The 22,162-nt window shown below is 41.0% G+C and overlaps 1 protein-coding gene across 5 annotated transcripts in view; it reads left to right on the top strand.

Moving 5' to 3' along the window:
- mgat4b (alpha-1,3-mannosyl-glycoprotein 4-beta-N-acetylglucosaminyltransferase B) overlaps window positions 1-22,162 on the top strand; it is a 237,743-nt gene that overhangs the window by 37,713 nt on the left and 177,868 nt on the right. For 2 of the 5 annotated variants that reach the window (XM_072590338.1, XM_072590341.1), the window contains exon 1: window positions 17,348-17,627. The exons of the other annotated variants lie outside the window; for them this stretch is intronic. In XM_072590338.1, the coding sequence (XP_072446439.1) occupies window positions 17,363-17,627 (265 nt within the window). In that variant the 5' untranslated portion in view covers window positions 17,348-17,362. Of the gene's footprint in view, window positions 1-17,347; window positions 17,628-22,162 lie in introns of those variants that run through there. 5 annotated transcript variants of the gene reach the window in all.

The raw sequence follows: 22,162 nt of genomic DNA, 5'->3' as shown, positions 1-22,162 counted from the left end.
CCCCTCCCACTCCACCAAGGACATGCAGGTCCTTGGACTCCTCCATCGCCAGACCATAGCAATACGACGGCTGGAGGAAGAGCGCCTCATCTTCCACCTAGGAACCCTCCAACCACCAGGGATGAACGCAGATTTCTCCAGTTTCCTCATCCCCCCCCCCCCCCCCCCCAACCTTGTCTCAGTCCCAACCCTCGAACTCAGCACCACCTTCCTAATGTGCAATCTTCTTTCTGACCTCTCCACCCCAACCCCCACTCCGGCCTATCACCCTCACCTTAACCTCCTTCTACATCGCATTTCCAATGCCCCTCCTCCCTACCTTTTTAGCCTGCTGGACACACTTTCCTCATTCCTGAAGAAGGGCTCATGCCCGAAACGTCGACTCTCCTGCTCCTTGGATGCTGCCTGACCTGCTGCGCTTTTCCAGCAACACATTTTTAGCACTGATTAGGGATAGTCAACATGGTTTTATGCATGGGGAATCGTCTCATGAACTTGATTGAGGTTTTTGAAGAAGTAACAGAATTGACGAGACAGAGCGGTGTATGTGATCTACATGGACTTCAGTAAGGTGTTTGACAAGTTTTCCCATGGGAGACTGGTTAGCAAGGTTAGATCTCAAGGAATACAGGGACAACGAGCCATTTGGATTCAGAACTGCTCAAAGGTAGAAGATAGAGGGTGGTGGTGGTGGTGGAGGATTGTTTTTCAGACTGGAGGCCTGTGACCAGTGGAGTGCCACAAGGATCGGTGCTAGGTCCACTGCCTTTGTAGTTTTTATATTAATGATTTTGATATGAACATAGGAGGTATAGTTAGCAAGTTTACAGATGGCACCAAAATTGGAAGTGTAGTGGACAGCGAAGAAGGTTATCTCAGTGTGCAATGGGATCTTGACCTGATGGGCCAATGGACCGAAGAGTATCAGATGGAGTTTAATTTTGATAAATGTGAGGTGCTGCATTTTGGAAAGTTAAATCAAGGCGGGACTTATTCATTGAATGGTAAGGTCCTGGGGAGTGTTGCTGAACAAAAAGACCTTGGAGTGCAGGTTCAAAACACCTTGAAAGTAGAATCACAGGTAAATAGGATAATGAAGAAGGCGTTTGGTATGCTTTCCTTTATTGGTCAAAGCATTGAGTATAGGAGTTGGGCAGTCATGTTGTGGCTGTCAAGGACATTGGTTCGGCCATTTGTGGAATAGTGTGTGCAGTTCTGGTCTCCTTCCTATTAGAAGGATGTTGTGAAACTTGAAAGGGTTCAGAAAAGGCTTACAAGGATGTTGCCAGGGTTGGAGGATTTGAGCTATAGGGAGAGGCTGAATAGGCTGGAGCTGTTTACCCTGGAGCAAAGGAGGCTGAAGGGTGATCTTGGAGGTTTATAATATCATGTCTATTTACGCTATTCATGCTCAAGTATTTTTTCCCTGGGGTGGGAGAGTCCAGAAATAGAGGACATAGGTTTAGAGTGAGAGGGAAAGATATAAAAGGAACCAAAGGGCAACTTTTTCACGCAAAGGATGATGCATATATGGAATGAGTTGCAAGAGGGAGTGGTGAAAGCTGGTACAATTAAACCATTTAAAGGCATCTAGAATAGTATATGAATAGGAAGGGTTTATAGGGATATGGGCCAGGTGCTGGCAAATGGGACTAGATTAATTTAGGATATCTGATCAGCATGGACAAGTTGGACCAAAGGGTCTGTCTCTGTGTGCTAGTGTGCGCACACGTTTACTGTCCCATTCACTTGCTTTCACTCTGTCTATCAAATACATCCTTGCACCTACTCACCAGTGGAATATTAACATTACTCTGTAGATACAGAATGTGATAGTGTCTTATGTAAAGAAATGCCTCCTGTCTCAGCCCTCATTTTCCCAGCTAAGGAAATTAACTTTAATGTATAGTTGTGAAGCCTCTCCAGAATCTTGTGTATTAAGATCACTTTTCTATCTTCTAAACTCCAGAGACTATAGATCCAACTTTCTCAGCCTCTGTGTAGAAAGTAATTAAGTGAACCCTTAATGCACCCCATCTAAGGGAAATATATCCTTACTTTAGACTCTGAAACTAAATTTTAAAATTTATTCAAGGGATTTTGGGCATCAGTGCCAAGGTTAAAATGTTTTCCCTATTTTTAATTGCCTAGGTGGCAGCTAAGAGTCAACCATGTTGCTGTGGGTCTGGAATCACATGTGGGTCAGGTAAGGAGAGTAGTTTCCTTCCCTAAAGGAAGTCAGTGATCAGACGGCATTTTCCAACAATTAACTATTTGTTTCATGATTATCATTCAACTCCAGATTCCAGATTTTTATTGAATTCAAATTCCAGTATTTGCCATGGCATGTTTAGAACCTTAGTCCTGGGTCTCTGGATTAATTGACTAGTGAAATGATTTTCAGAATGGTATGCTCTAACAAGTTGAGAAGCGTGCTGTGAAATTTTCTGGAAGTGGCACCACTTTATCTACTGACACCAAGGGCCCCTGTGATGGGGTAGGGGATTGATGAACATTGCTGTCGCTCAGTGCATGGGATGTGGAGGTGAGATTCAGGTCAAGGATCTGATTGATGTATGGTGCTGTCACTCATTGCATGAAGTAGTATGTTTGTCAACTTTTGGCCTTTGCCACTTTGCTGGGCTTAGCCAGTCAAATCATGATTGTGTAGAGCCAAGAACCTTGTGTATGAATGGTCTCCAGCACACAGATGTAGGACTTTGGAGCTGAATTCAGGGGCTTGGCTCATTGCCACTCATAGGGAGCAGTTGGTACCTCCACCTCTGGGTTTCACAGCAAATTCTGCAAGATGGATACATATTGCAAGAGGTGGCTGGATGGATGGTGGGCAGGGAATGAGGAGGCTGCGGGGTTGAGCCTCACCAACCACTCAGTATTTCCATTCCTTCTATAGCATAGTGAATGCATGTAAATTTGATGTTTATGGGCAAACAGTTTAGCTGAAAAAAGTGGGTGCGCTGTAGAATTATTTGTCTCATTGAAGTGTACCTCTGTACTGTAAAGGTTGGGAACAATAATAGCAATAATACCATTAGACCATCAACCACCCTTGAGGTATTAGCCACGTCCAAAAAAAGAGTGAAGCCTCCTTAATCTATGCTCCAGTCCCCTTTTTAAATAAAGATTGAGGTATCATTTGGCTTTCTATTTGACTTCTGTTATTGGGAAGGCAAAAGGCACCAGCTCAGCCTTATGCAAACTGTGATAGCAGGTGTTTGACAGCTAAGGCCTAATTAAACTAAGTAAAACCCAATTGTCAAGAGTAATTGTTGTCATTGCATCCCTATACTGTAGCGAGACCTGGTCAAAGTATCATCAACACATAAGAATGTCAGAGATGTTCTTTCAGCAATGTCCTCCACCTCTCTCAACATACACCCTTTCTGAAAATTCAATTGATTACCATTCTGGGAGGCCAAAGGAAATCTTTCAGAGACTTTGAAGTTTGCCTTGAAGTGTAGCAACATTTATTGGGATGAGCTTTCCACTAGTTTGTTGACAACAATATCACTTAGCTGTAGCATGCTTTGAGTGTCAACATTTTAATGACGACAATAGGCTATTCAACCCTGAATATATGTCAGTTTTGAACTGTGGAACAGCTGAGACATTTGTAACTTTCTCAAGTACACCCAAGTTTCCCTATAATACAAAAATTACTACACAGCAAAATACTTCAATTGATTCAGCGCGTCTTGAAGTCACGAGAAGTATGATAGAAATGGAAATTGTTGCTTTTGCACGGTAGTTGCTTTGCACATCAAAGTAATCTATTGTGTATTTGAAAGTTTTGAGGTTATTTTGGAAACATGATGTGCCTCTTTTTTTTGTTTTATTATTCATTGGCTTGTTTTGTTTCTAATTTAACCTTTCTTTGCATTTAAGTAATTTTTAAGATCATAAAAGACTCCTCTTTTAAACTTGAATTGTGTTCCATTTGAAATACGTAATAATTAACACTTTGAAAATTGATTTTACTTTTGTATTATATTATACTTGATTAATGGTATGTTCTTTCCAGAATGATGAGATTGTGCAGGGCTTGTGTGTGTTGAATTATCTAGCTGTAGCTGCCAAGAATGTTACTTGCTGGTGACAAATCAGACACCACCACCACCACCATCCAGGGTATGTCCTATCCCACAGGTATGGAGAAGTTGTGGACAGTGGTATGCAGTCCAGAAGGAGCTACCCTAAGAGTCCACAACATTTGACTCTGGACCCTGTGAAGTCTCATGACATCATTAAACTTGGGCAAAGAAACCTCCTCCTGATTTTTATATATTCTTCCCTGCACCCCACTCCCTAACACTCCCAAAAAGACCCAAAACTGATTAATCACTATTCCATGTAAGACAGAATTTGGAGGAAGCACTGATGATGGCAGAAGCGCAGAATATATTCTGATCTTCAATGTCCCCACCAAGAGTGGCTTGGCAGCACTACCTTTGACAGACTTTGTCCAGTCCTAAAGGGCATAGCTGCTAAACTGGATCTGCAGCTGTTGGTGAGGGAACCAACCAGAGAGGAAAACCATACTTGACCTTATTCTCATCAATTTGCCTGCTGCAGATACAGTCAGTCATCGACAGGTGTATCAGTGGTCTCCAATCCTTATGGAGATGAAGACTTGTCATCATATACATTTCATGTTCTGTGGGATTAGCATGATGCTAAATGGAATAGATTTTGAATAGAATGAGCAATACAACACTAGGCATCTATTAGGTGTGGTGTGCCATCAGCATCAGCCAAATCATCACTCTCTCGCAATCTGCAACACCCATGGCCCTGTGTGTTCCCCATTCTACCATTACCATCAAGCCAGAGGATAAACCCTAGATCAATGAAGAGTGCAGGAGCACCATCAGGCATACATTAAAAAAAGAAGCTACAAAACCAGAATGCCTGCATGCCGAAGGGCTTTAGCAGCAAGCCATTATAAAAGCCAAGCAACTTCAGAACTAGCAGATTAGATTTAAATTCTGTAGTCCTGCCACATTCAATTTTTGAATTGTGGTGGACAAGTTAACAACTCACTGGAGGAGGCTCCACAAATATTCAAGTTCAGTGATGGGCGAGTCCACAAGACAGCAAAAACATTTTCAGCAATATTCAGCCAGAAATGCCAAGTGGATGAACCACCACTGCTTCTCCAGAGGTCTCCAGCTTCACAGCAGCAATCTTCAGCCTATCAATTCACTACATGTGATTGGAGGTGCTGGATATTGCAAAGATATGAGCCCTGACAATAGTATTGAAGACTTGCGTTTCAGAACATTTGACACCCCTATCCAAACTGGTCCAGTCCAGTTTTAACACAGGCATCAACCCAACAATGTGAAAAATTGCCCAGGTATGTCCTGTACACACACAGGCAGAACAAATACAACTCAGCTATTTATTGACCTATCAGTTTGCTTGATCGTCAGTAAAGTGATGAAAAGTGTGGTTAATTGTACGATCAAGCAGCTGTAGTAACCTACTTGCTAACGTTCAACTTGGATTCTTTCAGGACCATTCTGCTCCTGGCCTCATTACAATCTTGGGAGTGGTGATTCAGGTACAGAATATTGAATCTATGTATTCAATGCCACAAGGCTGTGAAGACTAGGATATTGAGTATATTTAAGATCGAGATGGGTAGGTTCTTGATTGTAAAGGGGATCAATGATTATGGGGAGAAACGTATCAAAATGAATGGTGGAGCAGACTCTGTGAGCTGAAGGGCCTAATTTCTGCTCCAATATCTTATGGTCCAGACATGGACAAAAGAGCTGGAGTCCAGAGGTCAGGTCAGAGAGACTGTCATAGAGATGTACAGCATGAAAACAGACCCTTCAGTCCAACCTGTTCACGCCAACCAGAAATCCCAACACAATCTGGTCCCATTTACCAGTACTTGGCCCATATCCTTCTGACCCCTTCCTATTCATATATCATCCAGATGTCTTTTCAATGCTGTAATTTATACTAGTCTCCACCATTTCCTCTGGCAGTTCATTCCATACACTCAGACTTTCTGTGAAAAGTTCCCCCAAGGTCCCTTTTATATCTCTCCTCTCTCACCCTAACCCTATGCCCTCTAGTTCTGGATTCCCCTACCCTGGGGAAAAGACAGTGTCTTTTTTATCCTATTGATGCCCCTCATAATTTCATAAACCTCTAAGGTCACCGTCAGCCTCCGACCTCTAGGAAAAAACAGCCCCACCGTATTGCCTTTCCGTATTGCTCAAATCCTCCAACCCTGGCAATATCCTTGTCAATCTTTTCTGAACATTTTCAAGTTTCACAACATCTTTCCGATAGTAAGGAGACCAGAATTGCATGCAATATTCCAACAGTGGCCTAACCAATGTCCTGTACACAGTAACATGACTTCTCAACTCTTGTACTCAATACTCTGACCAATAAAGGAAAGCATACCAAACTCCTCCTTCACAATCTTATCTACCTGCAATTCTATTTTCAAGGAATATGACTCTATATACTCAAGTCTTTGTTCAGTAACACTCCCTAGAACCTTACCATTAAGGGAGAAAATCTGCCCTGATTTACTTTTACAAAATGCAGCACCTCACAGTAGCATTCCTTCAGTGTCCTTGAGTCAAAATGCTGGTACTCCCTCCCCAATGGCATTGTGGATAAACACAATGGAATGCATTCGTTTAAGAAGGCAGCTTGCCACCACCCTCTCAACGGTAATTCAGTATGGGCAATGAATACTGATCCAATGGGTGTAGCCCACATTCCATGAGTGAATAAGTAAATTGAGACGGAGACTGACAACTGAGTAGGACCTGGTGTTAGCTATTATGCCAATGTATGCATTTATTCAAATGATTTGGGTAGCAGTGAGAAGCAGCACCCCTAGGTACAGTTTTCACTTTGCCCCCCCAACCACCTAAACCCCTGACATAACACCAGTATATACAAGCCTTGGATGAATGAAGTCTTCCAGCTATGAGGCAATCAAGAAGTCATTAGGTGATTGTTTGGATAAAAATTATCTGTTGACTGTACGGGGAGAAAGTAGGAGATTGGCGCTCTGTAGTGATGGTTATGTAACAAATCTATGGTTATGGCTTCCTGCACACTTAGACTTTCTTATGAGAGTCTATGAAATTCAGCCAAACAAATTTAAAATTTCATAATATTTTGTATCAACTTTTCCCATTGATATATACTTGGAATAGTTTTTTTTTGTATTATGGACATTAAGCATATGGTATTGATATTCTATACCATTTTATGCACTACTTGTTTAAAAGCCAGTTTGATGTTTTGGTTGCTAATAGGTCTTTTTAATGAGTTTTGAGAAGATTTGTAGCTCAGGTTGAGGTTCTGTATGTAAGTTTGCTCGCTGAACTGGAAGTTTCGTTTTCATGAAAACAAACCTTCCAGCTCAGTGAGCAAACTTGCATCATGGTCTTTCTATTCCATGAAATTCTCACAGATTTTCAAACCTATATTTAATACATAATGAATTTAGAATACTTCCTGGTTCTCTATCCTATTGATCTGATGAATTGCCTACTTAGACATCAAGGAAACTACTCTTCACCAAGCTTTTTAAAATTTCCTACCTTTGGGTTATTTCACAAATTATTGAGTTTATTTTATAAAGCAGCTGTGGTAGATGTTTGTCTCTCATTTCAGCACTAAAAGTAATTAGTTGGGTAATTTACATATCTTTTAATTTACAGAATCTGGCTGTATTCAATTTGGATTTACCTTTGCCTACATCAGGGGTCACATTTTGAAACTTTTTGTTTTAGGATGCCCGAGAGGAATTGGGTGTGACATAAATGGAATCTTCTCTTTCTCAAGCTGTTGATTATGGTGGTGTTAGAGTGCAGGGAATTAAACTCTGTGACACTGTAGAAGCATTTGGTAATATAACGTAACTTAGTTATTTGTGAGGTATAGGTCAGTGACAAGACCTATGTAGTAGAGGTAAAAACCAGGTCTGTTCCTGATATCAGGCTTTTGCCTGAAACGTTGATTTTCCTGCTCCTCGGGTGCTACCTGACTTGCTGTGCTTTTCCAGCACCACTCTAATCCCGACTATGTAGTAGAGGATCAACCTCTCATGAAGCTTAGGAATACAGTCCGCAATTGTTTTTTTTAGGAAAAGGTTTACAAAAATGATATTTAACCCTAAATGCCCAGGTATGAGGATGGGGGCGGGGCGGGTGGGGGTACTGTGGTGGAATAGATATAAGGAGAATGCTTATGTGGACCATAAATGAACCAGTTGGGCTGCATAAATGCTTTGTGTGCATTGACACTCAAGGGCTTCTACAAAATATATTTTAAAGAGGACAAAAACATTTGAAATAGTTTGGATACTAGAAATCTAAATAGAATCAATTTCCTGGAGAAACTCCGCAGATCTGGCAGCATTTATGGAGAGAAGCAGAGTTAATGCTTCAAGTCCAATATGACCTCAGAACTTCACACTTAAAGGGAAGTTGGATAAGTACTTAATGCTAAAAGGATTGGAAGATATTTTGAGAAGTTGAGTTAAAGTAGGGTGGGAGGAACATTAAACAATGGAGTGGGACTATTGGGCTATATAAACAGTTTCTGTTGTGCCAATTCTATGGAATTAAGAAAAATTAAGACCCTTCAAGGCAAGTGGAAACAGGCAAGATACACTGTCATGAGAATAGAAGGTTACGGAGGGTAGATGTGAATGTAGAATTTGAAACATAAACTGATAAGCCACAATTTTATTAAATAGCAGAGCTGGCTGGAGGAGCCAAATATTGTTACTCTGCTCCTTTTTTTTAATATTCAAGTGCCTTTATTAAAACTCCTTTTTTGTGACTTCACTTCAAGCCAGTATTTTTGAAGGCTAGTGGTCAAAATCCAGATGTCATTGGAGAAGACTTTTTAAAAAAAATGTAATTTGTAATTGTTATGGTTTACAAAGTGGAATGCTATTTATTACGTATTAACTTGTGTTCATGTTGACATCTGTACAAAGCAGATACACTCTAGAAAGGGGTGGAGATTTTGGGAGGAATTTTTGTTGGATATTATGTTGTGCAGAGCTGACCATGAACACCATGATTTTTATTTTGAGTTTACAATCCTGCAGTTGTACATCAAGATAATTGGTGATCTTTGGTGTATTCAGCAAGCCAGGCAGCATCTGGAGAGAGATAAAGAGTCAGGAATCTTTAATCAGAACTAATAAAGTTAGAGGTGTAACAGGTTCTCAATGCAGGGGTGAGAGAAGAACCGGAGTAAACCAGTGGCAGGTCGGAAGGTAGGAAAGATTAAATGACAGAAGGATAATGGTGAAAGGAGATGGTCATGAAACAAATAAAAGATTGATCTAAAGGTGGTGTAAATTTGAAAAGGCAGAATAATCACCAAAATCTGTTGCCTGATTAAAAAGGGCAGCAGTTATAATGTAAAATTGTTGAACGAATTATTGAGTCCACAAGGCTGTAATGCATATACATGAAAGATGAATTGCTCAACGTTGCACTTACTTTGAGCTTCACTAAAACAATGTCTGAGACCTTGGACAGAGGTCAGGCTGGGATGGATAATTAAAATGGTAGGTAGCTGGATATGGAGTCTTCCACACTTTTAGACTGAATAGAGATATTTCACAAAGTGATCACCTTTTAATCATCATTGTGAGCAATAAGTATGATATGAAAGAAGCAAAAATTAAATTCAAGCTTAACCTATCAGATGTTTTGGTAGAATTGATCTTCTACACTTCAGTTATCATCCCTCGTGCTTCTAAACTCCAGTGAAAACAAGCCCAGCTTGTGCAACCTATTCTCATAGGACACCCGTTCCATTTGGATTGCTCCCTTTCCTCTGCTAAATACATCCTGAATTTTTAAAGCATGTATTCTTTCCCTGTATATGGATAACATGCTAATTGCCCATGAACTGGCTGGATGCCAGGCTATTTGAAAGGGAAGTTGAGTCAGTCAGGTAGTCACATAGTAAGAATGGCAGGTTTCCTTCAATTGGATCAGATAAGTCTTTAAAAGAATAGATGATTGTTGTTTCAGATACTGTAGTGAAACTAGCCTTTACTTACAGATTTGTGAATAAAGGTTAAGTTTCACCAGTTGCTTTGTTGGACATTGAACCCATTACCCCATAACATTGGTCTGAGCCTCTGGATTATTAAACTGACATTCCACCATCCAACCATCTCCCTGTCCACCCTCCAACCCACCCAACCCCTTCCTATCCGCTCTGTCAGTTTTACCAGAGGATTTCTTGGTGCGCTAGCATTTGAAGATGCTGCCTCATTAAAACCAAATCCAATATTTGATCTTGTCAGTTGTCCATATTCTTGCTGAGCAGAGATTAGAAATGCTGTCAGTCATAGCACTACAACATGATCATACAGATTTACACAGAATTACAGCACAGACATCAGCCATATGCCCAACTACTTTGTCAATAATTAACCATCATATACTTAATTAATCTAATCTCATCAATTTCTACCTAATCTTCTCGATATATCCATTTGCAACTCCCTCCATTCTGTGTTTGTTAGATTTCTAGTAAATGCATTTTTGTGTTGTAGTCAGTTCCACATTCTAACCACTATCTGCATAAAGCAATTTCTCATGAATTGTCTGATGGCTATGTTAGTGATAATCTTGTATTTATGCCATTGAGTTCTGGTCTCTCTGCAAATGGTAAGAATAAGATGGCTTTGGCAAATAGAATTAAGGAGAATCCAAAGTGTTTTTACAAATACATTAAGGACAAAAGGATAACTAGAGAGAGAATAAGGCACCTCAAAGATCCGCAAGGCGGCCTCTGTGTGGAGCCACAGAAAATGGGGGAGATACTAAACGAGTATTTTGCATCAGTATTTACTGTGGAAAAGGATATGGAAGATATAGACTGTAGGGCAATAGATGGTGATGTCTTACAAATGTCCAGATCACAGAGGAGGAAGTGCTGGATGTCTTAAAATGGTTAAAGGTGGATAAATCCCCAGGACCTGGTCAGGCGTACCTGAGAATTCTGTGGGAAGCTAGAGAAGTGATTGCTGGGCCTCTTGCTGAGATATTTGTATCATCAATAGTCACAGGTGAGGTGCCAGAAGACTGGAGGTTGGCTAACATGGTGTCACTGTTTAAGAAGGGTGGTAAGGACAAGCCAGGGAACTATAGACCAGTGAGCCTGATGTCAGTGGTGGGACGTTTGCTGGAGGGAATTCTGAGGGACAGGATGTGCATGTATCTGGAAAGGCAAGGACTGATTAGGGATAGTCAACATGGCTTTGTGCTTGGGAAATCATGTCTCACAAACTTGATTGAGTTTTTTTTTGAAGCTGTAACAAAGAAGATAGAGGGCAGAGCGGTGGATGTGATCTATATGGACTTCAGTAAGGCATTCGACAAGGTTCCCCATGGGAGACTGATTAGCAAGGTTAGATCTCATGGAGTACAGGGAGAACTAGCCATTTGGATACAGAACTGGCTCAAAGGTAGAAGACAGGTTGGTGGTGGAGGGTTGTTTTTCAGACTGGAGGCCTCTGAACAGTGGAGTGCCACCAGGATCGGTGCTGGGTCCACTACCTTTTGTCATTTACATAAATGATTTGGATGTGAGCATAAGAGGTATAGTTAGTAAGTTTGCAGATGACACCAAGATTGGAGATCTAGTGGATAGCGAAGAAGGTTACCTCCGGTCACAACAGGATCTGGACCAGATGGGCCAATGGGCTGAGAAGTGGCAGATGGAGTTTAATGTAGATAAATGTGAAGTGTTGATTTTTTGGGAAAGCAAATCTTAGCAGGACTTAATGGTCAGGTCCTAGGGAGTGTTGCTGAACAAAGAGACCTTGGAGTGCAGGTTCATAGCTCCTTGAAAGTGGAGTCGCAGGTAGATAGGATAGTGAAGAGGACGTTTGGTGTGCTTTCCTTTATTGGTCAGAGTATTGAGTACAGGAGTTGGGAGGTCATGTTGCAACTGTACAGGATATTGGTTAGACCATTTTTGGAATATTGTGTACAATTCTGGTCTCCTTCTTATCGGAAAGATGTTGTGAAACTTGAAAGGGTTCAGAAGAAATTTACAGCGATGTTGCCAGGGTTGGAGGATTTGAGCCATAAGGGAGAGGTTGAATAGGCTGGGGCTGTTTTCCCTGGAGCTTGGGAGGCGGAGGGGTGACCTGCTAGAGGTATATAAAATCATGAGGGGCATGGATAGGATAAATAGACAAAGTCTTTTCCCTGGGGTGGGGGAGTCCAGAACTAGAGGGCATAGGTTTAGGGTGAGAGGGGAAAGATATAAAAGAGACCTCAGGGGCAACTTTTTCATGCAGAGGGTGGTACATGTATGGAATGAGCTGCCAGAGGATGTGGTGGAGGCTGGTACAATTGCAACATTTAAAAGGCATCTGGATGGGTATATGAATAGGAAGGGTTTGGAGGGATATGGGCCGGGTGCTGGCAGGTGGGACTAGATTATGTTGGACGTGTTGGATCGAAGGGTCTGTTTCCATGCTGCAAATGTCTATGACACTCTGACTCTATAATTTCTTAATGCCTACTCAAAAAGTAATTTTGTAGATTTTAAAGACTCATCAGTTCAGCCCTCAACCATCTATATTCTAAAGGAAAATAACTGTTCAGTCTTTTTTTGATGGATATCATTGTGAATTGTTTTTGTACCCTCTTCAATAGCTCTGTGCCCATGACCTTTTTAGTTCTTTGGGACTACAGCACCTTTAATTACTTGCTAGACAGAACTGTGTTCAGTACTCCTAATCTGGTCTAACCATAATTTTGTTTTTCAATTTTATCTCTTTGGAAAGAAAGTTTTACTTAATGTACCCTTATTAATCCACATTGCTACTTTTAGTAATTTGTTAGTGTTCCCTGCGTACACACTGATTCTTTGGCTTCTCTTATTTTCTGAGGGTATGTGACTTCTTTGTTCTTCTGATCAAGATGTACAGTCGTTCATTCCTTTTTCCACTGAAATTTGTTTGCCAAGTTTCCTGATTGTTAAACTGTTCTTTCAGCATGATTATTTTGGATCAAATCACTTTGTAGATTTGTGGGCCCTACAAAAATAATAGCTACTTTATTTTCAATTTTTTTTGACAATCTTCTCCTTCTAGCCCAAAGATAACCAAGACTAACTTCAACCTTGGATCGAAAATCAACCAAAATTTGAGCAGAGCACTGAAGAATGCAAGTCTGGTTGCTATACACTAATGTGCAAGTATTAAGACTATTAGATAGAATGTTTGGAATTTTTCCTCTTTTGGCCTCCCGTTCCATCTCCTTAAGTTGCAGCTCTGGAATTCTCATACTTGGCTCTAAATCAATCTCACCATTTCCTTTCCATTTGAGTATTTCCAATCCACAATGCAAGATGATCACTGTGTCAACAGGAGAGGCATAAAGATGAAAGAAAATAAAGAGATCGAAGATGCATCTTGGTTGAGATTTTGAAGAAGACTTGCAACTCAGGTTGTAGGTTCCCAGATGTTTTGTCACCATGCTAGGTAACATCAGTTAGCCACCAGTGAAAGGTTGGGGTTCTGACCCATTTGCTAGTTATATGGTTTGTTGTGGTATGTGATATCATCTCAGGTTCTGTTTTTGAGAGCTTGGTAAATGCGGTCCAACTCTAGGAAGTCCCGTATATGTCTTTGTTTAGCCTGTCCCAAGGGTGGATGTATTATCCCAGTGAACTGGTGTCCCTCTTCATCTGTGTGTATGGATACCAATGATAGTTGGTCATGTCTTTTGGTGGCATCGTGGTGGCCCTCAAGCCTACCTCCACATTGAAATAACGCCTAATGAATTTAAAGGACCCTGTACCCATAGCCAGCAGAACATCATGTAAAAAATACCCTGCAAGGACTGCAGCAACATTACATTGGATAAATGGGCAGGAAACTAGCTACCAGGATACATGAGCATCAACTAACCACCAAAAGTCTTAACCAACTATCCATACACACAGATGCAGAGGGATACCTGTTCAACTGGACAATACATCCATTCTGAGACAGTCTAAACAAAGACACACACAAATTCCTAGAGGTCTGGCATTCAAGCCAGAACTCCATCAGCAAACATACAGATTTGAACCCCATTTGTCAAGCTCTCAGAAACTGAACTGGAAATGATATTACCTACCACCAGAAACCAAGACACACAAAAAGCAAGCAGGACAGAACACCAACACTTCACCGGAAGCTCATGGATGATGTTACCTTGCATGGTGATGAAATATCTGAGAGGGTGGGAATCTAAGAGAAATAGAGAGGATGGTATGGTGGAGTGTGATTAAGTGAGAAATAATGGCAGCGTTTTTGTGTACAGGATTTAATACAGAATGGAATTCAGGCTGATGTTGAGTATGTTGGTCAGATGAAATGTGAAAGTGATCAAGGTGTGGATGAATTTTGAGGTGTAAGTGAAGTGAGGGATCCAACCATTTTGGCAGGCTATGCAGCCCTCTAGACAACCGCTGTTATTTGAAATAATTATTGTCATTATGTCAAGTATGTTTTTTTATTCGCTCATGGGAGATGGGTATTGCTGACTGGCCTTGCTTTTATTACTATTCCTTGATACCGTTACCTGTCAGAAATGTTTTGGTCTGATCAATTTCAGAATGTGTTGAGATAGCACTGAGATATGAAAAGAGTTTATTCAAGAGTTAGAGTCACAAGCACACTGACTTTTAACTTTGAATAAAGCTGCCTGTCTGTTTGCAAATGTGAAATTGAACTTCAAAATATTTAGACAGAAAGTGATAAGACGTGGTTATGAAGTTGTCTAGCAATGAAATGTTAATAACCATTGAAGATTTCCTAGCATGATGACTGCAACAGTCATAAGTGAGAAAAACTGTTTCCAGTCGTAGAAGGGTCACCAGAGGATTTAAAATGATAGGGAAAATAACCAGAGATAACATGAGCAAACCTGCAATGTGAAGGCAAAGAGAACAAAAATAATTGAATAGTTCTCCCAGAGAGCTGACATAGGCAAAACACTTGAATTCGCAATCTGTACTATGTGAACCAGTCACCCTACACCCCCTCAAACAAGTGAAAATTCCTAGAGAAGGAAGATTGAGAAACTGCATTCTGGTTAGCAAAAGGATTATCTCAGCAAACACTGGACAGGGATCATTGAATTGCCTTCTCTGTGATTCCCTCTAGCAATAATACCTATCTTTTTAATTTATCTGTCTGTGTCCTGCCGCACTCTGAGATAGTGAATTCCCTTTTGAGAGAAGTAATTTCTCGTCCTCTCTGTTTAAATTATGCTAGCCCTTATCCTAAAACTGACATCTCAACCTGGATTGTCCCACATGAAGGAATGTCCTGTCTGTTTATTCTGCCAATCCTCTAGCATCTTAACTGTCTCAATTAGATCTCCTCTCATTCTTCTAAACTTTAGAGAGCCTAAGCCAAAACTGCTTAATTTCTCTATAGGACAATCCCATCATATCTGTAACCTATCTAGTGAACCTCCAGTACAACTATATTTCTCCTCAATTAAGGAGTCCCAAATTGTACACCATATTCCAGGTCTATTGTTACTAATGCCTTTTACAGTTGCAGCAACACTTTTGCCAATTTTATAATCTATTCCTTTTGCAGTAAATGCCAAAATTCCAATTGTTTTCCTTATTACCTGATATACTTGCATACTGTGATTCATGCACAAGGACACCCAGATTCTCTGCACCAAAACACTCTGAAGTTTCTCTCCATTTAGGAATAGGTTGTCTTTCTATTTCTGACTAAAATGGATAACCTCTCTTTTTTTCTTTCTTTACTCATTCACAAGAGTTGGGTTTTTGCTGGCTTTGCCAGGTTTATTGCCCATCCCTAATTACCCAGAGGGTAGTTAAAAGTCAACTACATTGCTGTGCTCTGGAGTCACAAGTAGGCTAGACCAGGTAAAGATGGCAGTTTCCTTCTCTAAAGGACCATGAATGAACCAAATGGTTTTCCAACTATCGGCAATGGATTCATGGTCACATTAGACTCTTAGTTCCAGATTTTTATTAAATTCAAATTCCACCATCAGTCACGGCAGGAATTGAACCCAGGTCCCCAGAACATTAGCTGTAATTCTAGATAAATAGTCCAGCAAAACAACCGTTAGCCTGTTGTTATACTTATCCACTTTAAACTTCATCTGCCAAATTTAAACCCATGTACTTGACCACTCTAATCATGGATAGGTTCAGGCAGCATCTGAGGAGGGCTTTTGCCCGAAACATAGATTTTCCTGCTCCTTGGATGCCGCCTGAACTGCTGAGCTTTTCCAGCACCACTCTAATCTAGACTCTGGTTTCCAGCATCTGCAGTCATTGTTTTTACCTACTTAACCTATCCAAATCCATTCGTAAATTTCTTACTACTTTATTGCATTTACTTTCCTCCATATTTTTGTATCATTTGCAAATTTATAGTACTTTCTTCTCCTTCATCCAAGTCATTAATATAGTTTTAAAATAGCTGGGCCCCAAGGACCAAACCCTCCCTCGTTACATCTTGCCAACCAGAAATAGGCTTTGCATTCACTTCGCCAACCTTCTGTCCAAACTAATAAATTACCCTTTAACCCTATCTGATCTTACCTTGTGTATTAACTTTTTGTGTGGCACCTTATGAGATGCCCTCTGCCCAGAGTAAGTTCAAATATATGACATCTACATGGTCCCCATTATCCACTTTGTTCATTAATTTAGTAATGTTCTTTGAAAATGTAATCTAATACGATTTACCCTCCATTAGACCATGTTGACTGTTATGAGATTATGTTTTGACTCTCCAAATACCCTGTTATTACTTCCTTAATAACGGATTCTAACAATTTCCTAACCGTATACGTTAAACCAAATGGTCGATAGTTTCCTCCATTCTGCTCCTCTCCTTTTTTTTTGAGTAAATGTTAACATTTTTCAAATTCACTGGAACCTTTCTCAAATTCAGGGAATTTTGAAATATTGTAACCAATGGATGCTGCCACTTCCTTTTATGATCCTAGAATGTAGGCCATCAGGCCCTGGGGACTTGTCTGTCTTTAGTCGCAATAGTTTGCTTGGTAGTTTTTCCCTAGTGATGATGCTGATGAAATATTAGTTCAAAAAAAGACAGAAGCAGGATTAGTCATTTGATCCTTAAGCTAATTATTCATCCTGCCCTTCCCACCTCAAATCTCTTAAGCCAGGAGAGCTAGGTTTACCTTCTTGAACACACTACGTTTTAGCCTCAGCCACTTTCTTACCACTGCCTGTGTGAAGAAATTTCTCCTCATTCTTGCTGTAGAAGGTTTACCCCTTATTCATAACTATGATCCCTAGTTCTGGACCCCCAATATCAGGAACCTACTCCCTGAATCTAATCTATCTAGTTCTGTTCTACTTTTGTTGGTTTTTGAGATTTCCCCACGCCCCACCCCGTCCCCCCATTCTTCTAAACTCCAGTGAATACAATCCTAACCAATTCAATCTCCCTTCATATTTCAGTCCTGCCATCTGTGAGGAAAGAGATCAATCTGAGACTGGTACAGTTGAGAACAGAAGTGAGTCAAACAGTCAGGACAGGCAGGGACAAGGTAGGACGAATAAATTAAACTGCATTTATTTCAATGCAAGGGGCCTAACAAGGAAGGCAGATGAACTCCGGGCGTGGTTAGGAACATGGGACTGGGATATCATAGCAATTATAGAAACATGGCTCAGGGATGGGCAGGACTGGCAGCTTAATGTTCCAGGATACAAATGCTACAAGAAGGATAGAAAGGGAGGAGGGGGAGTGGCATTTTTGATAAGGGATAGCATTACAGCTGGGCTGAGGGAGGATATTCCTGGAAATACATCCAAGTATTTGGGTGGAACTGAGAAATAAGAAAGAGATGATCACCTTATTGGGATTGTATTATAGACCCCCCAATAGTCAGAGGGAAATTGAGAAACAAACTTGTAAGGAGATCTCCGCTATCTCTAAGAATAATAGGGTAGTTATGGTAGGGGATTTTAATTTTCCAAACATCGACTGGGACTGTCGTAGTGTTAAAGGTTTAGATGGAGAGGAATTTGTTAAGTGTGTACAAGACAATTTTCTGATTCAGTATGTGGATGTACCTACTAGAGAAGGTGCAAAACTTGACCTACTGTTGGGAAATAAGGCAGGGCAGGTGATTGAGGTATCAGTGGGGGAGCACTTTGGGGCCAGCGACCATAATTCTATTCGTTTTAAAATAGTGATGGAAAAGGATAGACCAGATCTAAAAGTTGAAATTCTAAATTGGAGAAAGGCCAATTTTGACGGTATCCGGCAAGAACTTTCAAAAGCTGATTGGAGGCAGATGTTCGCAGGTAAAGGGTTGGCTGGAAAATGGGAAGCCTTCAGAAATGAGATAACAAGAATCCAGAGAGAGTATATTCCTGTCAGGGTGAAATGGAAGGCTGGTAGGTATAGGGTATGCTGGATGACGAAAGAAATTGAGGGTTTGGTTAAAAAGAAGGAAGCATATGTCAGGTACAGACAGGATAGATCGAGTGAATACTTAGAAGAGTATAAAGGAAGTAGGAGTATACTTAAGAGGGAAATCAGAGGAGCAAAACGGGGACATGAGATAGCTTTGGCAAATAGAATTAAGGAGAATCCAAAGTGGTTTTACAAATATATTAAGGACAAAAGGGTAACGAGGGAGAGAATAGGGCCCCTCAAAGATCAGCAAGGCAGCCTTTGTGTGGAGCCACAGAAAATGGGGGAGATATTAAATGAATATTTGCATCAGTATTTACTATGGAAAAGGATATGGAAGATATAGTCTGTAGGGAAATAGATGGTGACAACTTGCAAAATGTCCAGATTACAGAGGAGGAAGTGCTGGATGTCTTGAAATGGTTAAAGGTGGATAAATCCCCAGGACCTGATCAGATGTACCCGAGAACTCTGTGGGAAGCTAAAGAAGTGATTGCTGGGCCTCTTGCTGAGATATTTGTATCATCGATAGTCACAGGTGAGGTGCCAGAAGACTGGAGGTTGGCAAACGTGGTGCCATTGTTTAAGAAGGGCGGTAAAGACAGGCCAGGGAACTATAGACCGGTGAGCCTGACCTCTGTGGTGGGCAAGTTGTTGGAGGGAATCCTGAGGGACTGGTTGTACATGTATTTGGAAAGGCAGAGACTGATTAGGGATAGTCAACATGGCTTTTTGCGTGGGAAATCGTGTCTCTTAAACTTGATTGAGTTTTTTGAAGGAGTAATAAAGAAGATTGAGGGCAGAGCTGTAGATGTGATCTATATGGACTTCAGTCAGGCATTCGACAAGGTTCCCCATGGGGGACTGATTAGCAAGGTTAGATCTCATGGAGTACAGGGAGAACTAGCCATTTGGATACAGAACTGGCTCAAAGGTAGAAGACAGAGGTTGGTGGTGGAGGGTTGTTTTTCAGACTGGAGGCCTGTGACCAGTGGAGTGCCACAAGAATCGGTGCTGGGTCCTCTACTTTTTGTAATTTACATAAATGATTTGGATGCGAGCATAAGAGGTATAGTTAGTAAGATTGCAGATGGCACCAAGATTGGAGGTGGAATACACAGCGAAGAGGCTTACCTCCGATTACAGCAGGATCTGGACAGATGGGCCAATGGGCTGAGAAGTGGCAGATGGAGTTTAATTCAGATAAATGCGAGGTGCTGCATTTTGGGAAAGCAAATCTTAGCAGGACTTATACACTTCATGGTAAGGTCCTAGGAAGTGTTGCTGAACAAAGAGACCTTGAAGTGCAGGTTCATAGCTCCTTTGAAAGTGGAGTCGCAGGTAGATAAGATAGTGAAGGTGGCGTTTGGTATGCTTTCCTTTATTGGTCAGAATATTGAGTACAGGAGTTGGGAGGTCATGCTGCGGCTGTACAGGACATTGGTTAGGCCACTGTTGGAATATTGCATGCAATTCTGGTCTCCTTTCAATCATAAAAATGTTGTGACTCTTGAAAGGGTTCAGAAAAGATTTACAAGGATGTTGCCAGGGTTGGAGGACTTGAGCTATAGAGAGAGGCTGAACGGTCTGGGGCTGTTTACCCTGGAGCATTGGAGGCTGAGGGGTGAACTTCTAGAAGTTTACAAAATTATGAGGGGCATGGATACGATAAATAATATTTTCCCTGGGGTGGGGGATTCCAGAACTAGAGGGCATAGGTTTAGGGTGAGAGGGGAAAGATATAAAAGAGACATCAGGGGCAACTTTTCCATGCAGAGGGGTGGTACATGTATGGAATGAGCTGCCAGAGGATGTGGTGGAGGCTGGTACAATTGCAACATTTAAGAGGCATTTGGATGGGTATATGAATAGGAAGGGTTTGGAGGGATATGGGCCGGGTGCTGGCAGATGGGACTAGATTGGGTTGGATTATTTGGTTGGCATGGACAGGTTGGACCGAGGGGTCTGTTTCCATGCTGTACATCTCTCTGACTCAATGAACACTCATGCTTGCTTGGATAAGGAGACTGAAACTGCACTCAGTATTCCAAGTGTGGCCTCACCCGTGCCCTGTACAATTGGAACATGACATCCTTGTTCATGTACTCAAAACATGAAAGCCAATATACAGTTTGCTGCCTTTACTGAAGGCTGCACCTGCACACTTTTAGTGACTGGTGCTTGATGACACCCAAGTCTCTTTGTAAATTGGAAAGGGAAATGTTCAGTCATTCAAAAATAATCTGCCTGACCTGCTGCGCTTTTCCAGCAACACATTTTCAGCTCTGATCTCCAGCATCTGCAGTCCTCACTTTCTCCTTGGAAAACAATTGATCTGGGAATTAGAGGGAGGTAGTGGCATCAAGTGATTCCACTGAGCTAGTCATCCAGAAACCCTGACCAATATTCTGTACACAAGTTTGAACCCCAACCTGACAGTGTGAAATTTTAATACAATAAAATATGAAATATAAAAAGCTAGCCTAATAATGATTACATAACCTCTGTCAATTATCGTAAAAACAACTGGTTCACTAATATCCTTTTTGGAAGGAAATCTAACATCTTTAGGGTACTCATGGGTCAGAATAGTACTTCCAATAGACATAAAGCCCTTACTGTCAATAACCTGGCTGATGTTATTCTGAAGTTAAAACCATCCTTTGTGACCTCAAAGGGGAATCTCCAATTTATCCAGCATGTGGACATTTTGGAACTGTAGATTCTTCCTGGGGAGGGGATGAATAGATGGTGATTTTTATCCTTTTGTTTTACCAATTCATATAGATTTTGAACCCCAGTGACCAGAAAAAATAGGAACAGTAGTCCATTCAGTCCCTCAATCCTGCCTGACATTCTGTAAGATCATAGCTGATCTGCCCCAGGCATGTGTCCGCTACTCATAGTCCTCAACTCATCAATATTTCAATAATCTATCTATCTATTCCCTCTATAAATACTTGCAGTGATCTAGCCTCCCAAATCTGGAAAAAAAATTCCTTTGCATCTGAGGTTTAAATGTGTGTCCTTTTTATTCTGTAACTGTGTTCTGATTTGAACCTGTCAAATCCCATCTTGTATGTTTCACTTCTCCTTCTTCTAAAGTACAATGAATCGGCTGTTTATACTGTTGTAGATAGTCCATCCCTTCATCCCTGGAAGAATCTTATTGAAATGAGAATATTCATTTACTAATTCATGGTGTGTGGACATCAGTTAAGGATAAGCAAGCATTTATTGCCCTTTGTTAACTGTGGTCTTAAACCACTGCTATTTGGTGAGTGTACCCACAGTGCTGCGAAATGAAGACTTTAGGATTTTGACCTCCTGCTGAAGAGGGGTCAGATGATAGATTTCCAAGTCAGGATGATATGTGACTTGGGGATCTTTTGAGAAGGTGACATTCCTGTGCACTTGCTAACCTTGACCTCCTAAGTGGTAGAGGTCACAGCCACTGATTTGCCCAACTTGCACTTGTTTTCATAGTCATTCAGAGCTATACTAGTCAATTGATTTATCCATGTGTGTATTTTGAACAAAGCGTGTTTAGGGATATAAAAGTGAGCAAGATAGGACATGGCTGCTGAATTTTGAATGAGATGTTTATGAAGGGCAAGAAAAATACTGGTAGAATTTTCACATGAAAAATCTACCTTGTAA

Source organism: Chiloscyllium punctatum, chromosome 20, assembly GCF_047496795.1.
Source record: "Chiloscyllium punctatum isolate Juve2018m chromosome 20, sChiPun1.3, whole genome shotgun sequence".
In the NCBI taxonomy this organism is placed as follows: Eukaryota; Metazoa; Chordata; class Chondrichthyes; order Orectolobiformes; family Hemiscylliidae; genus Chiloscyllium; species Chiloscyllium punctatum.
This window is presented reverse-complemented; position numbering and strand designations above follow the sequence as displayed.